Source organism: Nelusetta ayraudi, unplaced genomic scaffold, assembly GCF_046127955.1.
Source record: "Nelusetta ayraudi isolate G7.1 ecotype Tasmania unplaced genomic scaffold, CSIRO-AGI_Nayr_v1 ptg000063l, whole genome shotgun sequence".
Lineage (NCBI taxonomy): Eukaryota > Metazoa > Chordata > Actinopteri > Tetraodontiformes > Monacanthidae > Nelusetta > Nelusetta ayraudi.
In genome coordinates this window covers 3547063-3568200 of record NW_027466113.1, presented here as the reverse complement: position 1 = coordinate 3568200, position 21138 = coordinate 3547063, and the positions used below count along the sequence as shown (strand labels likewise).

Below are 21138 nucleotides of genomic sequence, written 5' to 3'. Positions count from 1 at the left end.
TATATATGTATGTGTATATATAAATATATCTATATGTACATATACATATATATATGTGTATATAAGTGTATTTATATGTGTATATATGTATACATGTATATATATACTGCATTACTGTATATACACATATACAGTATATACATATATGTATATATATATATATATACATACATACATACATACATACATACGTACATATACATGTATGTACATATATATGTACGTACATATATATGTACATACATGTATATGTACGTATGTATGTATGTACATATATATGTATGTACATGTATGTATATATATACATATATATATGTATATGTATATACTGTATATGTGTATATACAGTAATGCAGTATATATATACATGTATACATATATACACATATATATACACTTACATACACATATATATATGTATATGTACATATAGATATATTCATATATACATACATGTATATATACGTGCACACACACACACACCTACCTGTCCATATATGTACGTGCACAGACAAAGTGTGAGCCTACACAGACACTACCTCTCGTCCTGGTGGGAGATTGATGTTGACAGCAGCAGACTTGAATCATTTCATGTGTTGGGTTCCATCTAGCGGTCACCCAGTCAGCGTCAGCGTCCATATTAATGCGGCGTGTGATGTATGCAGTGCGCCACTTACTCCCTTTTATATTCAAAATGTGGCTGATAAATCTTGGTGCATTTACTAGGAAGCCCTAAAGAAGATCACTCATAAAACGCACATCTGCCCCAACACCCCCACACTCCAACCCCCAACTCCCCCCCCCCATCAGTCTTCCGTCTCTGTCCTGTCTGATAACCGGCGTCCCTGTTGCCCTTGTAGTTTGAATGTGGAGAAACACCTGGAGCTGATTCATCACGTCCACTGGGACTCCTCCCGCTCCCTGGTGTGAAGGAAGCTGTGTGTATACCCAGTTCAGAAACCGCCTTGTTATTGTAGTGGATTCTGTTTCAAGCTGCACGGAGTTCCTGGACAATGCAGCGCTGTTAACACAAGCGCTGCACTGGAATACATTTGCATTTTGGTTGTATAAGTTGGACCCTGAATCTCGGATGTACAAAGAACATGTCTGGATTTGCCCTGCAAGGACTTTATGTGAAAAATAGCGCAGGTGGACGAGCGCTTTGGAATGTTGCATCTCTCTCCAGCGGTTAACGACGTTGAACACTCCCTGGATCACGAATAGTTTAACTTTGAGGAGCCTTGGAGGTACTCATGAATTCCATCTTAATCGTTTTCAGTCAAAAACGACGTGACCGAACGAGAGATTTCGTAAGAGTGGGTGGCGTTCACAGTGAGACGGTGAGGTCAGACTCCATCCTTCTTCTCTTTGAATTGTGGAAGAAGGACAATTTAGAGTTGCCTTTTTGGCCTGATGTGCTTGTCACACACACACACACAACCTAACAAGGGTTTGGTGCCTTTCTCTTTGTTAGGCTGTTCTCCAGATGCATACACAAAATGCATCCTACTGGTGCGTGAAGGCGACTAAAATGATTAGCAACGCATATCAAAGACGTGACACCAGGGCCGTTTTGTTCCCAATTCAGTGCCCAGAACTCTGCATGGTTTCAGACTGAAGACACCTGCTGAACCTTTGAAGTCACAACTAATTACTTAAATAAATAGAGACCATATATCTAATCACAAAATGTAATTTATAGCATGTCGTTGTCAAACTAACGGTAACTTTTCCCCTTGAGCATCTTTGCATATATTCCATCGTTGTCACTATAGAGATGGAGACTGGCTGTCACTGCTGCTGCTGCTGTCACTGCTGCTGCTGCTGCTGCTGCTGTGTGAAGTGCTCAGCTTCGTGCTCCAACAGCGGCCTTTTTAAAATTCACATTGCTGAGCACTCAATCACAGAGCGGCTGGGCGAGAGCGGGTCGATGCATCTCTCCCCAGCTCTCCGCTATTCCCATATGATGTAAGGAGATTAGTTATGGAAATGTGGTGGGAGACGGCATTGTGTCACGCAGCCTGCCGAGGACGCTCCGGAAATTTTCATTCTTGTTTTGTCTCGTTTTTTTTTTGTTTTGTTTTTTTTCTTCCACTGATTTGAATCGACTCACATTTCAACGCATTTGACTTTATCATTCTGAGCTCCGATTTCCAAGCAGATGCGACAGAAATGAGCGTCCGTTGAAGCTGGAGAGCTGAAATAATAAGAATGAAAATGGTGGCATTCTGCCTCAGGGAAGAAAAAAAAAAAAAACCCCACGAGTTCAGATTTAATTCAGTGGAACTGGCTCTGCCTGATAAGGCCGGCAGTGTATTTTCAATATTCAAAAGGAACTTATTCATCAAGGGCTGCGCAGAATAAAAGTCCTGGCAGCCGTCCGGCGATAACGGAGAGGTTAAAAGTTTTCTTATCTCCTCCCTCAGACAAGTGGAGCTGCACTCCCCAGACACCCGGCACACGGTGGTGCTGCGCTGCCCCGACCGGCCCGGCGCCCTCTGCTGGTTCTCCTCCCTGCACGCCGTGGCCACCGCGCTGGCGCAGGTCCGTTCTCCTCGCCGCTTCCCTCGTTCAGACGAGCCCCTACTCTGCGCGGGTGCTGTCGGGCTCTTGTTTGGGAGTCCAGCATCCTGATCGATCACCTCCTCTCCTGCAGGGGGCGCTGGCCGAGCTGCGGCAGAACACAGCCAGGACCGGCATCTCTGGCAGCAAGGAGATCCGACACCTGGGGTGGCTGGCAGGCAAGGTGTGTGTGTGTGTGTGTGTGTGTGTGTACCGTCAGTTTTAAATGCTACTAAACGTCCAGCTATTGATGTGATGGTGATGTGCCGGTGCCTCCAGACAAGAAGCTGCTCCGCTGCTGAGCTCGTGCACTGTCAGAATTTTGCACGTGCGCACGGAACCCGGCCACCTGCTTCCTGGTTGCACATGTGCATTATTTTTATCGTTGTTTGTTTGTTTGTTTGTTCTTTTGCGCTGCGCATATTTTCTGCACGTTCTAAGCATTTCACCATTGAAATTCATATGAGGATCAGATGTATATACATAAATAATGCCTCCACCCACCCAACCATCCCCGCCATACAAACACACACACACACACACACACACACACCTGTCTAATGTCGGCCCCCACAAATCTGCCCGTGGTTAATCCAGAGAGTTGCTGTACAATACTGTTCCTTGGCAACATATCGCCGTCATGTTAAAAGGCTGACCCTTGACCCCGCAAATCCCACAATGTGATTGGCTGAGGCGCAACTTCAAAAGGCGGCTTAGGATTCCGTGGCTGGGTTGCAGATAAGCTCTCCTAATGAGAACAGTTATGGAGAATTGTAAAATGAAATACCGCCGTGCACGTGCTTGGGTGTGTGTGTGTGTGTGTGTGTGTGTGTGTGTGTGTGTGTGCGCGTGCCCTATGTGGAGAGATTAACAGTGTGTGTTTTGAAGGGGGGTTGATCACTAAGAATAGTTGAGTGAGGGGGACATTGTGAAACATCAGGCACCTTTTCCTTTCATAATCCTGCTGCATGCGTGATGTGTTCAAGCCCGACTGTAAATCTGCATTTTTTCCCAGAGAGGAAACCGCAGTGGCGTCACCAGCGGGATGAGTTTCAGAGGGAGGCGGGGAGGGGTGGTGGTGGTACACTACAGTGAAGCATGACAGAGAGGAACAGTGGGAAGAGCTGAGACGGGCCGGTGTTTGCTGCTGGTTTTTGGAGCAGGAGGTCGCCGTGGTTCAGTCTGCAGCGCCCGTCAGCGTCACAGACGGTCTGATTCTCCAAACCGCCGAGGAAACGTCAGAGGAATGTGTCCGTTTTTTTTCTTCGTCGACTGTCTTTGATTTGCTTAAACTCAACCCAAACATCCAACTTCAAATCTGGACTTGTCCGTAGTTGCGTTTTTGGATGTGATTTAGCGCTGTGCAAATAAAAGTTGATCGATTGATTGAGTTGGTCTAGGAAGAATGTGCGCTTTATTTCAAATATCTGTGAACAATACAAATATAGATACCCGACAAAAAAAGAACAAATGAAAACATTTGAAACAGTCAAGAACAATTTGAATAATGTCAAGATAACAAGTTTGATAGTGATGACAAATGAGTAGGAAGAAGCATTTGCTTATTTAAGAATACCATTTTTAAAGTGACACCTCTTGACACCGCACTCCTAACCCGACCCCTAACCCGACCCCTAACCCGACCCCCTCTCTTGCTGCAGACGGAGAGCGAGAAGCAGAGCTGGAAGCCGGTGCTGCTGATGCTGACGGAGAAAGACCTGCTGCTGTTCGACAGCCTGCCCAGGGGGAAGGACGGCTGGCAGAACCCCACCTCCACCTACCCCCTGCTGGCCACACGGTAGCTGTGCACATCAATGTCGCACAACCCAACAACTAGTTTGGAACGTTGCCAGGTGTTTCCCAGCAGCGCTGGTCATGGTGGTGAACAACACATAGTGTTTTTATTATTTCATTTATTTTATTTTTATTTTATTTTTTTAAGTCATGATTCATTGCACCATTACAGACTTTTATTCTAGACGTAGGTGCATTAGAGCATCTTAACTACAACAACCGTGTTGTGATTCTGGATGTTTTGCCTTGGGATTCCATTAACCTTGAAATGAGGCACTTTGGAAACCCAAAGAGGTTCATCATTATGAAAAAGTTTTTATGCTCACATCACCTGGTGTTTTTTTGATGCAGTTCCAAAAAAAACAACTACAATAGAAAACTGACACTCCACGAGCAGCGCCGAGTGTCACGAGCAAACTCTCCAGTTGGTTTAGACTCTCTGACCAGATCTCGTCTCACCGCTCCACAGCTGCCCTTCATATTTCTGCTGGTTTTCCTGTTTCCACCCTCAGTGCAGCAGCAAGCGAGGCTCTCTTCACTTTCATTCATGTCACTAGTTGGTGTCCGTCTGTGGAAACTCAAAACGTCTCATTTCTTCACGCTGACACACTGATGATCTCATCGGCGGGCGGCAGCCGTTTGGTGACAGTCCAAACAACTTATGTCTGAAACTTAGAAATAAGTCTGAGGATTTGTTTTCTGTTGTTGTTGATGCTGTTTCGAAACTCCTCGACGCAATCTATTTGCAATTACCGAAAACAAATCCACAACGACTTTTATTTCTTATCTTTCTTTCAAGACTTTTTTTTTTCTTTATCTGGCCCACAGGTGTCAAACTCTGGCCAGCGGACCAAATTTTCCTGCGAGGCGATACACAATCACTACTAGAGCAGAGATACAGCACATGTGCCACTAATACTACAAATCCCAGAATGCTCTGCTGGTATTTGGCCCGTCAATCAGGACAGGACGTTCATTGAAAGATGATATTATGACTTAATTGGTTTAGTGTTGTAATTTTAATATTAAATGTATTATTACAATTTTTTTTTTTTTTGATGGGTTTTTTTTATTTGAAATTCGATTTTGCATGTGTGCAATATGAAGTTATTGATTGTATAGTATTAAGCTTTGCTTGTTCCATATTCAGGTTGAAGCAAAACTTGTTTGGGTCCATATGAAAAGGTTCATTGTTCTATCTCGAGGAAGATTTTTCCAATAAATATCAAAGTTGGCTTTGGTGACTTTGTCCAAGTTTTACACTTTGGTCTCATTGTGTGTTTGAGTTTGACACCCCTGCACCCAGCACTACAATAATAATCCCCTCCCTCTTGTGTCTCTTGTGTTCTAATCCAGTCTGGTCCAGTCGGGTCCCGACCGAGGGTCGCCCCGCTCCGGCACCGAGCTCTTCTTTGCCACTAGGACCGGCACGCGACTCGGCATCGAGACACACCTGTTCCGGGCCGAGACCACCAAAGACCTGTCCATGTGGACCAGACACATAGTCAACGGGTGTCACGCCTCGGCCGAGATGATCAAAGAGGTCACAACCAGTGAGTCCTGTCGCCCATACACACACACACACAAACACAACCTCACAGGGAGAAACGCTGCCTTCAGATTAGAGGGAGATTCAAAGTCAACCCCAGTTTGTCCGTGCGAGGTGCCCATTTGCTGCGTCAGCGCAAAGCAGCTCAAACTTTGAAGCGAAACCAGGGGGAAGCTTATTTTGTGTGACTCAAAGGAGCTTGAAAGGTGTGAGACTGTTCAGTACATTGACCATAAGCTCCCTCTCCCACCATGCGCACACACACACACATTGACGACCACTTGATTCCAGTGTTTTATCTGCCCCCCCACGACACACACACACACACACACACACAACATGTGGAGTTGAGTAACCCACAAATAGTACCACGGTGTCTTCTAGATGCACATTCTGAAAGCATATAAACTGAATGCAATGATTTGACGACGCTTGTCTTTGCATTGAGTTTGACCTTTGCTCAGTGCAGCGCTGTGTGTTTGCTAACCTGATAAGTTAGATACTGGAGTCACAATGTCCCCAGAGCGAGACACAAACACACATTTACAGCAACACCGAATGCTGTATTGTTGAGGTATTGAAATACAGACGCAGTTACTTTGCAATGTGTTGCACCGGGAGCGACTGTATTCACGGTCTTACAGTGAGAACCGGCCTTCGCGCATTGCCATTCCTTCAAAATGCATATCAATAAAGTTTCAAGAAATCAATAAGATTTCTTGAAAGAACACTTATCGAAAAACATGCGTGACACACACACATACACGCACCTCCATGCTGTGCTGCAGCAGCAGCGCGGGTCACTGTGCTGTGAAGCTTCCGAAACGTGTTGAGGCTCGCTGTGAAGGGAAGGGAGGTGGAGGGGGGGACCAAGAAACCCAGAGAGATTTAACAGGCTGCGAGGGTAAGTAGAGCCTGGGGTCTGAAGAGCCAGAAATAAAGTCTGAATCCAGTGCGTTAAAAAAATAACACACACACACACACGTGCATGCTGGGAGATAGACGAGCGTTGGAGAGATAATTTGACAGCCATATGGAAGATGTGGACAAAGCTGCAGGCTATTTATAGAAAGGAATGCTATTCTAGTGTGTGTGTGCGTGTGCGTGTGTGTGTGCGCGCACGTGGGCGCACGTAATGTTTGGCTCCGAGTATTAGACATCCAGGGAATTCCAGCAGATTCTGCTCTGCTCCCTCCGCTTCCCTCCTTTTTCCAAGCACAAACTGTCCTGGGAAGTGATCTCCTCCCCGTAGCCAACACACACACACACACACACCTCCCAGGAGCCCCCACTCTCTGCCAAATCAAGGTCTGCCTCTGCCTCGGCTCATTAAAAACAAAAAAGAACAGAAAAGAAATCACGTGTCTAAGTGTGAACGACTCCGATCCTCCTCCTGCTCCCTTTAAGCCTCGAAACTCCCAGCAGATCCCTTCAAAACTGGTCCCCGCTCCGCCTCATCCAGGTGCAAACGCTCTGCTCCCACTGGATTGCATCACTTCCGAGGCGCCGGATCAAAAGTCTGGATTCTCTAAGTGGCAGCGAGGCCAAGTTAAAGCCACTTAAAGCTGCAATAGCAAAATCACCGGTGGCGACGATTCTGATCCCGACCTCCGCTCGTCCGTCACGGGATCACTGTTTCAGCTGCAGGCCAATGACCTCGCTGGCTGCTGGCTCGCTCGGAATTTGGAACGCTGGGCTCAGAATCTGCTCATCCATCTCGACGGCGTCCTGCAGCGAGTGTTTTAAATGTGAGTCTCGGTTTGCACTGATTTAATAAGCAGTTGGCCTCTCTTTCGGTAAAGATGCAGGAGGTAGGAGAGCTGAGGGCGGCTGGCGAAGTTATATAATATGTATTATCAGAACTGATACCAGACTGGATATATGGTGGCACAACCATTTTTTTAAATTTTTTTTTAATTTATTTTTTATTTTCCCAGTGGCCACTCAAGGTACTGCAGGCAAATAAACGGCTGTTTAAACGGCTGACAGGATGACCATTTCATAATAAATCTTTCTATAGTAGATTTTTTAAGTCCTGGACTTTCAGTCTTTCAAAAAAAAAATTAGCAATGTCAAGTAATTGGCAGAAAATAATTTATTCCTAGCGTGACATCATGGCGTCGTTCGTACCTGCTGCGTGGCGGATGCGTCCTGATGTATCATGGGGATGCATCATGGGAGTTGCAGAGGCATGATGGGAAGTGACACCACTGTTACATGCTCCACCAGCCGTATAATGACAAAGTCAAGCCATGTTGGGAGCTGTGTTGGATCTCGTGGGAGGGGGCGACTTGGTGACTGATCCAAGCCGCTGTTCTGAGAAACCAACGAAGAAGAAAACCAGGAAGCTACGAAGAAACAAAGGCCGCCGCTGGAGGTCAGAGTGGGTCGGCGGTCCGAGTTCAGTCCCGCCGCAGGTTCGCTTGGATGATGTTGAAACTCACAGGAGGGATGAAGGGAGACTTTTGGAACGTGGAGTCCACCTCTCCAACACCTACGCAGGTTTGAGTCGCCGGGACTCCGCAGGAGGCGTCCAAACCTCGTTTCTCACAGATCGGCTGGGCAGCTGCAGCGTCTGAACCGCATCCAAGCGTTGATCAGCGCGGCTCAGTGATCTATTTTTGATTTTTGCTGTGACGCGGCAGCTGACGGGGTGCCTTCGCTCGTTTCTCAGCGGCGGCGGCGGCGGCGGCGCCGACCTTGGCAGCTCCTCCCTCCCGATCAGTCAACCCGATGCTCGGCGCCGTCAGGGCTGCTGACGATCGGGCCCTCCATCACCGAGTCGCTCAGTCAGGCCCGTCTCATTAGGAATTTTAAGGAGGAAAACGATTCATTAATTTCATTAATACCGTCCAATATTTGGTCATTTGTTCCCGTTATGATGTGATGCGTGCGGAGGATTTATTGGAGAGTTCTGTCGAAAGTTTGAGTCAGGAGCCAGATTTCATGTGGGAAAACCAACAATTTCCATTCATCAAGAGTTCATTAGCTTCTTTTTTTGATCACTACTTTTGTCATTACCGTGTTAAAAATTCACATCGCGTCACATTGACAACAGCCCAAATTTGCCACTGGTGAATTATTTAGCAGATATGAAGGTTGTTTCCAAAAAATATATATTTAAAGCTCAAATCACCCAAAGTTCAGGCCAACTCGTAGTTTTTCTGTTGTTTAGCTCCTCGTCGTCTTTGAGCCGTCCTGAGTTTTTTTCAGACGCCAACTTGACTTGTGCGAGTCCTCGCACACCTGCAGGCCGTCTCATTAAGTGTCCTGTCAGAGGTGACACCTGTCATGGTTGCTAAATTGTCTGTGGGGGCCGGAGCGGCTCTTCCTAATGAGCAGGTAAACAGCTTAATGACTTTTTAAGAGCAGTTCCGCCGCAGTGGCTGCGCAGCAAAACCAACCCTGCGACCCGATGCCACGCCGGAGAGCGATTGGACGCTTAGAAATACCGACCCGATGCCCCCCAACCCCCCCAAAAAAACAAACCACCAAACAAACAGTGAAATAAGAGATTCTGTTCTCCAGTGACCTCTTAGTTTCACTTTCCTCTTGTTTTCGACTTGTTTTTCCCCAAACTTCCCTCCTCCTTTCAAGGCTCTCAGGTCAAAGTCTAAAGTTTCAGCTTGTAGATTTCACTCTGGTCCACAACAAAGAACTGCCCCCCCCCCCCCCCCCCCCCCCCACAGATGTTTGCCCTGCAGGAGTGTCGACACGTCTCTTCTCTGCTGGTTTTAGGGATCGAACTCGACACTCTTTTATGGATTCATGTCACAACGCTCCTTGGAAGTCAAATTGATATCTGTCGGGCAGACAAAAAATGTCCAGTCAGTGTTAAGGGTCAGGGGTCAGAGGTCAGAATCGGCTAGTCGGAGACCACAGAATGGCAACGGTCGTTGAAGTAGCTGCTGCTACGTGTCGGAACCTGCAGCACCTCTGGCACTTTCAGTCAGGCATCCGCTAGTGGCAAGGTGTGCCTAACGAAGTGGCCTCTGAGTGTCAGGCACAAACGCATACGGGCTCCTGCCACTGTTGGTGTTGTACACATGCTCTCATTGTAGCGTGTGCACAAACACACTTTGCTCGGCTCCCTCCTCCCTCAGCTGCGCCTGCTGATCCCGTATCAGCCGCTAGAACAAGTTTTCCAACAAGCCGCCGATGACAGTTGAGCAGTTGTGTAGTCTAGTTTATTCTTGTAGATATACTCTGACCCCCACCCCCTACACACACACACACACACACACACACACACACACACACACACACACACACACACACCTCATACACATCTGCTGCTGCTTCAAAACAACACAAAACAAAAACCACCATCATGCTCAGTAATGCATTACTGCATCCACATATAAGACTGATTATGTTATCGTCTAAATGTAAATGTATTGTAAGCAACACAAGATACACAACATTTACACTCATTTCATTTCACTCATTTACAACTGGGCTTTAATTAACTGAGCACAAAATAAAAAATAATTAACACACTGATATAAAAAAATAAAGTTTCAGCAATCGAGCGCAAAACGTGGTGCAAACACAAATCAATGCCCTGAAGCGACGCTAAAGTGATAGCTGCCTCTCAAACAGATCAGAGTGTAAAGCATCCTTTTAATCACATTCGTGAACGTGGAAGTTAACGTTAAAAACACACTGATACGTATCTTTGAGCATTATTAGTGGTTGTACGGTGATTGTGAACCGTTTCTAGTCGTTACACTGCGTGTACCTGTAGACTACACTACTGCAGCCGAGAGATGAAACAACGCTTCCGCCAAGGGAGCGGAGAGGAGCGGCGGGGAAAGGGAGGAGGAAGAGGGACATTTTAAACGCAGCTTAATCACAGCGCGCGGGGAGCCGACACGTTTTCCATTACGGCGGCGCAAAGTGAAGCTAAAACGGTGAAAAGTGGATAAAGGCAGCGGCGCGGCGCTGCGCTGCTGCCGTGTGGGAAACGGTGGACGGGGAGCTGCCGGCCAGCGAGTGAAGAGTGCTCTCAGAGCCGCTGAGCACTCCCATCAGCGCGGGGTCGTCACTGTTGATGACTGGCGCCGCGCGAGCAGGAAACTCTTGTCCCAAATCACCCACTGTTTCCCTCCTGCCCCAGCCAGCTATGTAGCTAACTCATTAGCCAAATGTGGAAAAGAAAAAAAATTAATTCTGATGCTCTTGGTGTCGTCAACGCGGTCACATTATTAAAACGTCGGCAGGTGGTAGTAAATATATTAATTAATAAATGTATATTTACACAGTACATATACATTTATGGAGATTTGAGTTGAGCCCTTCATTGTAGCTTATGGGTGCACCGTTTCTGATTCCCACATTAACCTATGAGTCAGCGTGAGCGCAATACACAATAGGATACATTGCCGGGTTAGTTAGTGACCGTCGGTTGTACACTGCTTTTAGCCATGGATTGTGGGATACATTGGGATACATTCTGGTAATTAGCGACTGATAATAAGAACAACTGTAGAATAACGACGATGATGATGACGATGATTCCCGCCTGAGTTAGAGAAGAAAAGAGTGTTTGTGTGCGATCAAGCATGAACACTTTTGCATGTGTTTGTTGAAAAACCACTTTCTGAAGAAAACTCCACAGCAAAATTAGAGCACAGTAGAGTGTGTGTCTGCTGTGCACAGCGATAATTACTGCAGCGTATTCTAATTCCGAGCTTCTATTAAAAAGGAATCTTAAATGTCCATTACAGTGTAATTATAAAACAGAGGTTGACCTGCCAATGCAAAGCTTGTGCAGCGGGACTGCAATGTTCTTTGTGGGGTTTTTGTTGTTGTTGTTGTTCGTTTGTTTATTTCACATGCAGGTTGTTCCTCGGCACTACAGTGTCACTAACTGCACACTCGTGCAGGAATTACAGCCTCGTAAAAACCGTTAGTCCCGCTTCCAGTCGCTGCCATAAAAGCATAATTGACTTCGTCAAAGTGCGTCGACCTGCGCCGACAATAAAAGTCAATGATTTTTTTTTTTTTTTAACCAGATTGCATCATTTTGGAGATTGGAGCATTTCAAGCTCTGCTGGAGCTCTGGATGCAGCATGCTTAACCCTCTGTTTGCAGCCCCCTGCAAAGAAAAGTAGATGGGGTTCCTATTCAGTTCACTGGCAACAAATGACCGTTTGTTATAACACAAAGTGAATCGAGTCCCATATGGGAATTTGAATGGGAAATTGTGGTTTCTGACCGAAGCACTCAGTCCTCCCCTCCGTCTCCCAGGCTGTCTGTACCAGGGCCAGGAGTGCCGCCTGGTCATCCACTACGAGCAGGGCTTCTCGGTGCTGGCCGACCCGTCCCTGCTGGGACCGCGGGAGGACGAGGAGAAGAAGGATGCCCCCGGGGGGCGGCGCCCCCTGCTGTCCTATCCCTTCGACAGGCTCAGGATGTCCTCGGACGACGGCATCCGCATGCTGCTGCTGGACTTTGGCGGCGAGGAGGGCGAGATTGTGAGTACATCGGGATCCCCGTCAGCTCAAACCAGCCGTTCAGCCTGGGTGTGGAACTGCACATGCATGTTTCTCCCATCATACCCAGTGTGTGTGTGTGTGTGTGTGTGTGTGTGTGTGTGTGTGTGTGTGTGTATGTCAGGAGGGTTATTGATAACTTTACTCCACTTAAGTTTACTTTGGTCTTCTCACGATGCAATGAATTGAAGAAGGTTTTTCTTTTGTTTGTTTGTTTTTTGCACCAAACCGTCCGCAGGGCCTTTTGGGAAATGGGCGGCCCTGCAACACGGCGTTTGACGGACAGTGCCGAGTTAGCGTGCCAAAAGCAGAGAGAAAATTACAGCACTTCATCACAAAATAACCTTCCTCAAACAGCGTCAAGCCGCGGAGTGTTTTTTTTTGTTGTTGTTGTTGTTTTCTTGTTTTCTTGTTTGTTTTCTGAACGGCCCGTCACTCCCGGTGAGGCTTTTAATCTGTTTCACTCGTCTCACTCGGGAGTCTATGGGCGCCGCCGAAGGGCTCCAGCAACTAATCAGCGGCACTTCATGCTTTCACTAGAAATAGCACTCCAATCAGTACACAATACGTCGGGGTTTGTTCGGGGTTTTTTTTTTGTTTTCGTTGTGCTCGAAAAGTTTCACAGATGACTTGGCGTTACATTTTTAGCTACGAGTGCTGAGATGACGAGGCCTCTCTCGCCCGTCTCTCTCCATTTGCTCCGCATGGCTCTCGCACTACGCGCTGGGTAAACGGCGTCGCTCTTGTGCGGTCATGAATGTGACGATTTGCCTGCAGCGGAACGACGGGACTGTAAGCAATGAAATATTCCATCGCCTGGTCGGACACTTGAAGAATAGCCGATACCACGACACCAATACCAGTCTACGTGTATGTACATGACAATTTTGTTGCGTTCGTGTTTGTGCAGCGGTGAAACTTGCGACAGTCGCCCCGTGTTCTAGAAAAACATGCTGAGAATTGTTCAAATAACAGAACGTCAAATTTCGACAAAGTGCAATTGCGATTTGCCGATATTTCCATGAAATGGTTGCGAAGCCGTAATTCTCTTAGAAATCTCGTCCCGCGAGATATACAACAATTACGTTTGTTGCTTTTGTTTGTTTGACGTCCAGAATGGTTGTTATATTTTTCACTTTGATTCCTTGTAAAAAAAAAAAAAAATTCTGTCTCCTCCGTCCAAACATAACGCGCTAATTTCACTTGAAGTGAACTGGTCACGTGACCCCGCACGTCACCAGTGATGTGAAAATGCGAGAAGAAAAAAAGTACGAGATATCTCTATATCGATACGTCTGAAAAACCGACCCATGAGAACGTCAAAACCTTTTAGCGATATTTGAGAGGTTTTTTGAAGTTTAGGTGTTTCTGCTTGCAGTTTTTTAATTGCGATATTTTGGTTTTGTGCAATTCTCGGGGTAATGGAAACGCAGCTCGTATCGGTGAGTACTGAAAGAAATGCCTGTAGTTGTACTCTACTCATTCTGTAAAAAAAAGTGGTATAGGTACATCCCTGCTGTAGAGCTTCATACTATCCTTTGCTTGTGCTATGCTATACTATGCATACTATGCATACTAGGCATTACGTTATCTACGCTATGAAGCGGAACAGATTTGGTCGTCCGTAGCATTTCTGAGTCGCAACTCAGCCACAGAGAGAGAGAAATAAAATAAAACAAAACAAAAGTCGTGCAGATGCGACCGTCGGCTCATTAGCGCAGCCCTTTTCTTTCCTAAAGTGGAATCAGCTGCGCCTCGTTTTCAAAGCGTCGACTATTACGGTCATTAGCTGGAGAGGGACGCCGTCTAATTCTGTCGAAGCGGTTGTGTGCGTTATCTCTTCCGAAACAGAGAGTGCCAAACAAAGAGTTTGGGGCTTGTTCAGAAGCAGAAATTGAAAGCTAAGCATGCTAAGTGTCGCTTCGCAGGGCTAGCGTTTGAACGCGCGATTCACCTGCTGTGAAGTGCAAGTTGTGGCGGAATGAAAAGGAGATCCGGCCGTCTGGCGGGCTCGCCGGACAGAATCTGGCAGAGAGTCAAACGAGTTCCAGGGAAGTTAGCCGTGCGTTCAAGCTGCGATCGCAGAGAGCTCTCCCTGGGAGAAAAACACTTCCTGGTATTCAGGCCTGTCATTCTGACAGCAGTCAAGGTAGCGAGAGTATCCTTCCATCCATCCCTCCCTCCCTCTCTCCGTCCATCCATGCCTGCATTTTGTACCATTAGAAAAATGGACTCCAGCATCGCTGAGTGCCGGAGTCCATTCCAGCTGTCTCAGGGTGAACGAAGGCTACACGGAGCCTCACGATAAATTGCCGACCAACACAGAGAGGCCATCGACCAATCACACTCACCTTCACGCCCACGGCCAATTAGGTCGGACGTATTCGTCTTTATGCTGTGACGGGAAACTGGAGTGCCAGGTGAGAAGCCTGGCAGACGCAGCAGGAACACGTTAACTGCGCACAGAGTGAGAGAGAGAGAGAGAGAGAGAGAGAGAGAGGGAGAGAGAGAGAGAGAGAGAGAGAGAGAGAGAGAGAGAGAGAGAGACAGGCCCGGTGCTGTGGGAATCGAACTCACAACCTCTAAGGCTGCGCCACTCGCTGACAAAGAGCACTGAAACTACCCACATCAGTAGTTTGACTGCAGTCATTTCAGCTGCTGGAGGAGAACCAGAGCGACCTGGGAAACATCTGGAGCACTGGGCAGACTGGGCAGACTGGGCAGTCAGCTGACCGGCTTTGGCAGGAGTTTAGTTCAACACTGGCCGCACTGGTTTGTGTCCCTGGCACGAACGTCCTCAACTGGCACTTCGGGACAGTAACAAATAGATGCGGTCAGCTGAAATTGTTTGGGGTTTTTTTTGTCGGAAGAGAAACCAGGTTGCTGGACCTGAGCTGACCGGTTTCGTTTCCTTTTAATTAGAATCAAAGCAATGACTGGACACTTTACGCATGGATTCATTCATAATTCAGATCTGCCTAAACGTGAAAAACCAGGATGTGAGTCCAAGTACGAACGGACGTGTGTGTGTGTGTGTGTGTGTGTGTGTGTGTGTGTGTGTGTGTGTGTGTGTGTGTGTCTGTAATCCCCTCCTCCTGGGGAAGTGTTTTAGTTTGTTTTCCTGGGCTTTACAGACTTTCTCCTTCCTGTCTCGGCCGTCCTGTCGGCTCTAATGAGATGTCACACATTTTAATCACTCCCCCCCCCCCCCCGCCCCCCCCCACCTTCCTCATTTAATGCAGCCCAATTATACACTCTCTTGCTTTTTTTCTCATTTATCTTCCCCTCTCTCCCTCCTCCAGCAACTGGACCTGCACTCCTGTCCAAAGCCCATCGTCTTCATCCTGCACTCCTTCCTCTCGGCCAAGATCTCCCGCCTGGGTTTGCTGGCCTGACGGCGGCCGGGGGAAGGAAGGTCCCCTCTGCTCTCAGTAGCGCCACCTGTCGTGGAGCCCCAAGATGAGTGAATGTAGCCTCCATTCAGGAATTCCGAGACTCCAACTCTTAACGATTGACTGCAGAAATAGGATTGAAAATTGAAAAACTCCTCCGGGATCAGGGATGGAAGCGTCCTCGTGGTTGACTGAACCCACACTGGGGCTGGCGAGGGTTTTTTTTTTTGCGGGGGGGGGGGCTGGACCTGGACCTGGACCTGGATCTAGACCAGGATTGGAAGCCAGCGAGCGGTGACGTGGACTCATCTGACGGAGCGGTTGGGCATTAGTATCACGTCCCAGTGTTGGAAGGACTCGACTTGTTCGGCGCGGCCGAGGTGTATTTGCTTTCATCCAATCACAAACAAAAAGCAAAACTGCCTTCCATTTACCAATGACATCATTTATTCCCCGTTGGCTCCGAAAGGACGGCGAATTCCTCTGGGTCATTTTTTTTTCTCCCCCCGGCCCCCCGGCGACACTCTTGACTCCGTGGAAGAACTTTATGCATTTGTCTTTGTTAGCGTCGCCCCGAAATGTCTCGTCAGCCGTGTGATCGTCCATCATGCAGCCGTGACCCGCCGGCACCGACTGCTGAATCTCCAAATGTCACTGGTCTCCTTCTCAAGCCCGGCCGGGACTCGCTTAATGTCAGCGCTCCACTGACCCGCCCAGCAACATAAGGTCACTTCTGCTGGCCTCTGATTTTTTGAAAAGTGGTCTGAAATTAGCAAAGCAAAAACTATTTTTTTTGAAAAGGAACATTTATGAAAATGTTTTTAAAAGAAGATCTAAGAACTTAAGTATGTTGCTCAGATAGAAAAAAAAAATCACGTTGAATTTGTCAAAGTTTTAGCAGCTCATTATTGCAAATCTCTTAATTTGTACATTTTGATTATGTTTGCATTGGTATTAAGAAAATATGGAAGCTTCAGAATTTGAGCTAATATCTAAAATACACATTAGCTATGCAGTCAAATGCCTTAAAGGAAATGTGCTTTGTTTGCCCCCCCTTTTTTTTTTAAGAATGAGATTTTAGCATCCGGCTAGTTTATTTATCTTTGCTCTTTGCTGAAGGAAACGGCTCGTTTCAAAAACACTCACTGAAACAAAGGTCATGTTTCCTTCAGCCCCTGTGGCAAAGCTAATAGTGAGCTAGCAGCTAACAGCAGCTCGACTCTGTTTGACGTCTGTCTGCAACTGTCGCCGTCGACTCCCTGACCGCCCGTTTCTACGACCTCACTCCAATTTGCCAATTCGGTTACCGAGTGATTCGCCCGTGTTGAAAACTAGAACAGAACGCAGCGGTGAGCAGTGTTGAAACTCGGTCCTGCGGGAGCCCTGCGCGGCTAATTTTGATCTGTTCTTATGCGTTTGTCTGTTTGTCTGTTTTTCTGGATGCTATGCAGCACATCAAACATTTTCTGTGCCTTCAGATGACGAGAGAGGCGGCGCAATCTAGTAAAAGATGAATGACTCCGAGACGGCTGCGGAGTGAGAATATTTGTTCTTTCTTTCTCTTTGTGACTACTCGTGATTTTAAAAACCCACCTAAAAAAAAAAAAACACCATCACCTGCCAAACCAAATGATAAGACAGCAAACCGGGCGGCGGCGGCAGCAGCAACACTATGGAGCACGCTGGAGTCGTTCGCCCGGGTGGTGCCAGACTTTTCTGACCAGCGCGAGTTTGGTTTTGTCGTGACACCGGTGTGACTCTTCTCATCGGCTTCGCTTTGCTTTTTTAAATCACAAGCTCGGAGGCGTTCTTCTTCATGCCACGCACACACGTGCAGCACCCACCATGTAAACACTTTCAACACTGCTTTGTACGCAGCTTTAGAAAAAAACATCCCGTGTTTTGTAGATATGAAGCGAAGGCAACTTTCCCAACTCGCGATCCGACGACGTGGACGACATGGAGGACGTGGAGGTGCTCTGAAGCGGGTCTCAAAATGTGGCAAACCTTTCAGTTACGCTTTTAAAAAAAAAAAAAAAAAAAAAAAAAAGGTGCTGCGATTTATTATTATTATTAGAGCTGCAACCTGCGAGGTTTGTTCCGGAGGAATGTTCAGTATTCCGTCCGGCTCGGATTGCCGGCTTCCTGATTTAAGAAGCTTCTCACTGAGCGACTCAACAGGAAGGGCGCGTGTGTGTGTGTGTGTGTGTGTGTGTGTGTGTGTGTGTTGAAAGCGTGGGAGTGATGGAGATTGAGGCGCCTCAACACAATGGCAACTTTCCCTCCACTAAGGGATGAGCAGCCTTCGCACAACAACAACAACAACAAAAAAAATCTTCTGGCAGTGTTCACCTGCAGGTTTTCTCACCTCTTGGTGTTTTTCACCACCTCCCTCCAGCTCAGGGTGACTGTCAGGAGCAAGTTAAACATCCTCAGTAAGCAACTGTGTTGCAACTGTGTTGTTTTTTTCACCAAGTGGGAATAAATGAAAAGAAAAATCCAAAATACACACAACTGTGTAATCTCAATAGTGTTCTAACTTGTTCACATAGGTACAATCATACGAGGAGGCAGTCTTATAGGCAGGAGTGCACCCAGCCCCCCCCCCCTCCCGGGGGTCCAACACAGCTCCCATTCATTTCAATGGAGTTGCTCAGCCAACGCATACAGCCCAGAAGTCTTTGGCTTCTGCACTATGCCGCCCATAGAGCATATGGCAGTAGTGTCACTTCCCATCATGCCTCTGCAACTCTCATGATTCACCAGGGGCACACCAGCCAATCAGGAGGAGCCGAGACACAGCAGCAGGTACGACGCTACAACGTCACGCTGGGAATAAGTCAACGGTGTTTCGGGTCAAAGGTTGATGGGAGTCCAGATGGAGTTTTTGGCTGCAGTACCTCGAGTGTCCACTGGGAAAGAATGGCCGTGCCACCAAATTGCCAGTCTGGCATCCAGTTTTTATTGATACATCCATAGAGTGAACGCTGTTGGCGTTTTTATGTGGTGAAGGCTGGACTGAAGCCAGAGCCAATCAGTTCACTATCTTTCAACTCAATCTCAACAATACCAACAGCTAAAAAAAGTATCATGTGATTTACTGACTCTGACGAATGCTATAAATAATAAATATAATAAAATATAAATAAATAAATAAATGTTTTTTCTGTTTTGCAAAGACGGAAGGCTTGAAGTATGCAGTAGCAGCTGGTTAAGCTCACGACACGCTGCACGCAGTCCTCCCCACCACTAGGTGGAACGTCACCCTCAACAGCTTCAACACACCTCCGTTATCTGTCACCCGAACCTTTAGAACGCCTTAGAGACAACTTAATTTCCTGTTTGCTCTGAGCTGTTAAACAGGATGGAGCGGGACAACCTAGACCGAGGTGACGAGCTACCTCCCTGGCTAACACCGAGCTAGCTGGCAAACTAAATGACAGAACAAACAAACTTCCTGGCTGGAGTGCTAGCACTGAGCTAGCACCTAACTTCCTGCCGACCTGGATAAGCGAGTCAGAGTGCAGACGTAAGATATTTCAAAAGCTTGGTGTTTCGCTGTTACAGCGAACCTTTAAGCTACTTCCGACCGGGCGAAAGTGGGCGAAGAAGTTGAGTCAATTTATGATCGCTGGATGGCTGCCCTCTGGTGGCCAGGTTGTGCAACTACAAATACTACATTTGCCTCCAAAAAAAACCCAAAAAAAACAGATCCCTCTTGTTTTTTTTCACTGCCCCCAACACCAGTGAACATTCACAAGCGCTGTCTCTCTTCTCTAGTGATCTCTTTTGTGAAAAGTGTGACTAAGGCAGTAGAATAACATCCGTGTCTGAATCATGAATCGTGAATCATGTTGTGAAGCCGCGCAAAACACGCAAATGTAATTATACACTTGTGTAATCAGAGAGAGTGTGTGTGTGTGTGTGTGTGTGTCTGGGCTTTCTGCTGGACGTGTGACAACGGCTTCCTGCCGCCGGTAGACACTCAGAAAGGAAACGAGTAAAAACCCAGTGGGATGTGACTCACTACGGGAAGACACACTCCAATTCACGCTAATTGAAAGGACGAATTCTGGAGGCTTGAAGGCTCGTTACCATTATGGAGCTCCGAGTGATGAGTCGTTTTGGGTGATTTGTGACTGGAGCAAGATAGATTTATATTCAAACACGCGTGTATTCATTTAGCTTTTCATCTTCAATTAATAAAAAAAAAAAATTATATAAATATATATTAAAATTATTTTTAAATGAAACGTAACACAAAAAAGTGTTGTTTCAACAGCATACGACACAGGCCTGCTAGTTAATCTTCACCTCCTTAACGTCTTTCTAAAGAAAACTTCATGCCTCTTGGTTGTGGCAGTTTTTCATTTTTTTTTATTCTGTCAGTCTCTCCCAGGGCAGCTGTGGATACACAGCGAGTGAATCACGGGTTCATGTAAAGTGCATTGAGTGCTGAGAAAAGCACTTCATAAATCCAAACTATGATCAGTGTTAACTGGACATGGTGGAGGGACAGAGAGCACTGTGTTGGTGTTCAGTTCTCGATGTATTTATCTGTTTATTTGTTTGTTAATATTTATTTTTCCATCCCAAGATGAACATCCATCCATCCATCTTCTGCCACTGTATCCGGAGTGGAGTTGCGGGGGCAGCAGTCTCAACAGAGGCGCCCAGACTTCCCTGGCCCCCGTCACCTCCTCCAGCTCCTCGGTGGGACCACGAGGTGTTCCCAGGCCCTCCAGTGCGTCCTTGCTCTTCCTCGTGGCCTCCTCCCGGTGGGACATGCATGCAACACCTCTCCGGGGAGGCGTCCAGGAAGTAACCCGAGCCACCTCAGCTGGGAGGTGATTAGCCAAAGCTCATGACCGTAGGTGAGGGTAGGAACGTAGCTCGACCGGTAGATCCAGAGCTTTCGGCTGTCGGCTCACCTCCTTCTTCACCGCGACAGATCGGTACAATGACTGCATCACTGCGCCGATCCACCTGTCGTTCTCAGGCTCTATCTTTTCCTCACTGGTGAACACCCCTAAATACTTGATCTCCTCCACCTGAGGGAGAGACTCTCCATCGGCCTGGAGAGGGAAAGCCTCCTTTCTCCGGTCGAGAACCATGGCCCTTGGACTTGAAGGACGAACATTGGGGACATTTATTTTTCCTAGGCCACTAGGTGAACCCAGGTGGTGGTGGTGGTGGGTGCTTCGGGGGTCAGCTCCACCTGCGTCCACCTGCGTCAGGGTCCTCCGGATGGGATGTGACCCCTGCTCGCTGAGTCACTTGGCCATTCGGCTGCACAACGTGCTCGTTTGACACGAGCCAATAGGAAGGCTGGTTTGACTATAAC

The 21138-nt window shown here is 47.2% G+C and overlaps 1 protein-coding gene across 3 annotated transcripts in view; it reads left to right on the top strand.

Annotated features, from left to right (window-relative positions):
• The window catches only part of sntb1 (syntrophin, basic 1), a 36997-nt gene extending 19679 nt beyond the window's left edge, over positions 1–17318 (top strand). For 2 of the 3 annotated variants that reach the window (XM_076041150.1, XM_076041148.1), the window contains exons 4-9: positions 2427–2544; positions 2657–2746; positions 4224–4360; positions 5713–5909; positions 12158–12384; positions 15705–17318. In XM_076041150.1, the coding sequence (XP_075897265.1) occupies positions 2427–2544; positions 2657–2746; positions 4224–4360; positions 5713–5909; positions 12158–12384; positions 15705–15797 (862 nt within the window). In that variant the 3' untranslated portion in view covers positions 15798–17318. The remainder of the gene's footprint in view (positions 1–2426; positions 2545–2656; positions 2747–4223; positions 4361–5712; positions 5910–12157; positions 12385–15704) is intronic. The other variant, XM_076041149.1, reaches the window with a different exon arrangement.
• Positions 17319–21138: the final 3820 nt, after the last annotated feature.